The following is a 4,284-nucleotide window of genomic DNA, read 5'->3' as shown; positions in this document are numbered from 1 at the left end:
CACCCGCCTGTCTTCGGGCAGTCGGTGTACAGGGTGAACATCAGTGAGGACGTGCCCCTGGGCAGTTACGTGCGGGGCCTCAGTGCCACAGACCGTGACTCGGGCCTCAACGCCAACCTCAAGTACAGCATTGTCTCGGGCAACGAGCTGGGCTGGTTCCGCATCAGCGAGCACAGCGGGCTGGTCACCACAGCCGGCCCTGAGGGTGGCACTGCTGGGCATACTGCGGGGACATCCAGCTCCAGCAGGCTGGACCGGGAGACTGCTTCTCAGGTGGTGCTCAACATCAGTGCCCGTGACCAGGGGGTGCAGCCCAAGTTCTCCTACGCACAGCTGGTTGTGACCATCCTGGATGTCAATGACAACAAGCCTCGCTTCGGTCAACCTGAGGGCTACCAGGTGTCCCTGGCTGAAAACTCCCCATCAGGAACTGAGCTGCTTGTCCTAAGTGCCACCGATGGGGACCTGGGGGACAATGGGACCGTCCGCTTCTCCCTGCAGGAAGCTGAGCCAGCCCTGGCAGCAGTTGGCCCCTCCTCTGTGACCCCTCGCCAGATGTTTCGCTTGGACCCGGTTTTGGGCAAGCTCAGCACCATCTCGCAGCTGGACCGGGAGGAGCAGTCTCACTTCTCCCTGCAGGTCTTGGCTACTGATTTGGGCTCTCCTCCCCTTTCTTCGATAGCCCGAGTTAATGTGACCATCCTGGATGTGAATGACAATAGCCCTGTGTTTTACCCTGTTCAGTATTTTGCCCATATCCAAGAGAATGAGCCAGCTGGAACCTATGTGACCACCGTGTCTGCCGCGGACCCCGATCTGGGACCCAATGGGACAGTCAAGTACAGCATCTCAGCTGGAGATACCTCCAGGTTTCAGGTCCATGGCCAGACAGGGGTCATCACAACAAAAATAGCCCTCGACAGGGAGGAGAAAACTGCTTACCAGTTGCAGATTGTGGCCACTGATGGTGGGAATCTTCAGTCACAGAACCAAGCCATTGTCACCATCACTGTCTTGGACACCCAGGACAACCCCCCTGTTTTCAGCCAGGGCATGTACAGTTTTGTTGTCTTTGAAAATGTTGCCCTGGGTTACCACGTGGGTACTGTTTTTGCTTCCACCATGGACCTCAACACCAATATCAGTTACCTCATTACGACAGGTGACCAGAGGGGTGTGTTTGCCATCAACAGGGTGACGGGGCAGATCACCACAGCCAGTATTATTGACAGGGAGGAGCAGGCGTTTTACCAGCTGAAGGTGGTTGCTAGAGGTGGGGCGATAACGGGCGATGCCGTGGTCAATATAACTGTCAAAGATTTAAATGACAATTCCCCACACTTCATTCACGTGGTGGAAAGTGTAAATGTTGTTGAGAACTGGAAAGCTGGGCATACCATATTCCAGGCCAAAGCTCTTGATCCTGATGAAGGTGTTAATGGCATGGTCCTTTACAGCCTTAAGCAAAACCCAAAGGGCTTGTTCTCAATCAATGAAAAAACTGGTGCTATAAGCTTAACGGGGCCACTTGACATAAATGCTGGGTCTTACCAGGTTGAAATCCTGGCCTCGGATATGGGGGTGCCTCAGCTGTCTTCCAACTTTATCCTGACTGTCTCTGTCCATGATGTAAATGATAACCCGCCTGTTTTTGACCAGCTTTCCTATGAAACTACTATTTTGGAGTCAGAGCCTGTAAATTCCAGATTCTTTAAGGTACAGGCTTCTGACAAAGACTCGGGAGTGAACGGTGAAATAGCTTACAGTATAATTGAAGGAAATGCTGGGGATGCCTTTGGCATATTCCCAGATGGTCAGCTGTATATAAAAAGTGAACTGGACCGTGAACTTCAGGAAAGATACGTTTTACTGGTTGTTGCCTCTGATAGAGCAGTAGAACCACTCAATGCTACTGTGAACGTTACTGTGATTCTGGAGGATGTAAATGATAACAGGCCCCTGTTCAACAGTACCAACTATGTGTTTTATTTTGAAGAGGAGCAGAGAGGCGGGTCGTATGTGGGTAAAATAAATGCTGTAGATAAAGACTTCGGGCCAAATGGTGAGGTCAGGTATTCATTTGAGCATATGCAGCCAGATTTTGAGCTGAACACAGTAACTGGGGAAATCAGAAGCACTCATCAGTTTGACAGAGAAGCTCTTATGAGACAGAGGGGAGCTGCAGTATTTAGTCTCACAGTAATAGCAACAGATCAGGGGTTGCCGAAGCCCCTAAAGGATCAGGCAACTGTGCAGATCTACATGAAAGACATCAATGATAATGCCCCCAAATTTTTGAAAGATCTTTATCAAGCTACTGTATCAGAATTGGCAGCAAATCTGACACAGGTGCTGCGAGTTTCTGCCTCAGATGTTGATGAAGGGGTTAATGGGTTGATTCACTACTCTGTAATTAAGGGAAATGAAGAAAATCAGTTTGCAATAGATAGCAGCACAGGCCAAGTGACCTTAGTAGGCAAACTAGATCATGAGGCTACTGCATCGTATTCCCTTGTCATCCAAGCAGTAGACTCTGGAGCCATTTCCCTAAGCTCAACTTGCATGTTGAGCATTGATGTATTGGATGAAAATGACAACAGCCCTTCCTTCCCTAAATCAACCTTGTTAGTGGATGTCTTGGAAAATATGAGGGTTGGTGAACTGGTGTCATCTGTCACTGCCACTGATTCTGATTCAGGTGATAATGCTGACCTCCACTATAGCATTACAGGGACAAACAATCACGGGACCTTTAGCATCAGTCCCAACACTGGGAGTATTTTTCTTGCCAAGAAACTGGACTTTGAGACACAATCTCTGTATAAGCTAAACATAACAGCAAAAGACCAAGGAAGGCCCCCACGGTCCTCTACGATGTCAGTGGTAATACACGTTAGGGATTTCAATGATAACCCTCCTCACTTTCCTCCGGGAGACATCTTTAAATCAATTGTTGAGAACGTTCCTGTGGGTAGCTCTGTAATTTCTGTGACTGCTCACGATCCTGATGCGGATATTAACGGGCAGCTAACGTATGCAATCATCCAGCAGATGCCAAGGGGGAATCACTTCCGTATAGATGAAGTGAGAGGGACGATATTTACCAATGCTGAAATCGATCGGGAGTTTGCCAATCTCTTTGAGTTAACAGTCAAAGCCACTGATCAGGCTGTTCCTGTGGAGTCCAGGCGATTTGCTCTCAAGAACGTGACCATTCTGGTGACAGATCAAAATGACAATGTCCCTGTGTTCATATCACAAAACGCCCTCGCAGCTGACCCCTCGGTTGTGATCGGTTCAATCCTAACCACAATTATTGCTGCGGATCCTGACGAGGGTGCCAATGGGGAGGTGGAATATGAGATAGTCAATGGAGATACTGAAACCTTCATTGTGGATCGCTACAGCGGAGATTTAAGAGTAGCCTCAGCATTGGTGCCTTCTCAGCTCATCTACAATCTCATAGTTTCTGCCACTGACCTCGGCCCCGAAAGGAGAAAATCCACCACTGAGATGACTATAATTCTGCAAGGGGTTGACGGGCCTGTTTTCACTCAGCCCAAATACATCACCATCCTGAAAGAGGGCGAGCCCATTGGGACAAACGTGATATCCCTGGGAGCGGGGAGCCCGCGGGGCTCTGAGGCGCAGGTGGAATATTACATTGTGTCCGTTCGGTGTGATGACAAGAGCCTTGGACGCCTCTTCACCATCGGGCGCCACACTGGGGTCATCCAGACTGCTGCCATTCTGGACAGGGAGCAAGGAGCACGACTCTACCTGGTGGATGTTTACGCCATTGAAAAGTCGTCTGTTTTGCCCCGCACGCAACGAGCAGAGGTAAAGGTTTATTCAGTACTTATTTGCCTGTCTTTTTACTCCTGTGTAATTTGGGGGTTATGATTGGCCTTTCATTGCAGTATTGGACACGAGAACTGGCTCTGAAAAGCTCATGTAGTGTCTCTAGTCATCGAAGTTCTTGCCATCCCTGCCTGGCTAAGTCCCTGGGATAGTAGGTCTCCTCACACACCTCCAGTTTAGGTTACTTTTTTACCTAACTCACTGATGAGTATGAAAATGGTCTTGTTTCTGTTCTTGGATGTGACAGGTGGTGAAAGTGTAACATTTTAGTTGGAAACTTTCCTTATCACGAAGCTGAACACAGTAACTGGGGAAATCAGAGACCCTTGACTGAAGGGTCTTTAAAGGTTTTCTGCCTTTGACTTGAAAAGCAAAGGGTAGAAAAGAGGTTTGAAACGTCATCTGTGAAGTACAAGTGTTTTA

At 48.8% G+C, this 4,284-nt stretch overlaps 1 protein-coding gene across 1 annotated transcript in view; it reads left to right on the top strand.

The window, feature by feature from the left end:
* FAT4 (FAT atypical cadherin 4) overlaps positions 1-4,284 on the top strand; it is a gene marked incomplete at its 5' end in the record, with an annotated part of 124,444 nt that overhangs the window by 940 nt on the left and 119,220 nt on the right. The window contains 1 exon segment of the mRNA XM_017736892.1: positions 1-3,840. Within this exon segment, the coding sequence (XP_017592381.1) occupies positions 1-3,840 (3,840 nt within the window).

This window comes from Corvus brachyrhynchos, unplaced genomic scaffold, assembly GCF_000691975.1.
Source record: "Corvus brachyrhynchos isolate BGI_N302 unplaced genomic scaffold, ASM69197v1 scaffold105, whole genome shotgun sequence".
Classification (NCBI taxonomy): domain Eukaryota; kingdom Metazoa; phylum Chordata; class Aves; order Passeriformes; family Corvidae; genus Corvus; species Corvus brachyrhynchos.
The sequence above is the reverse complement of the archived record's forward strand: the minus strand, read 5'-3'. Positions and strand labels throughout refer to the sequence as shown.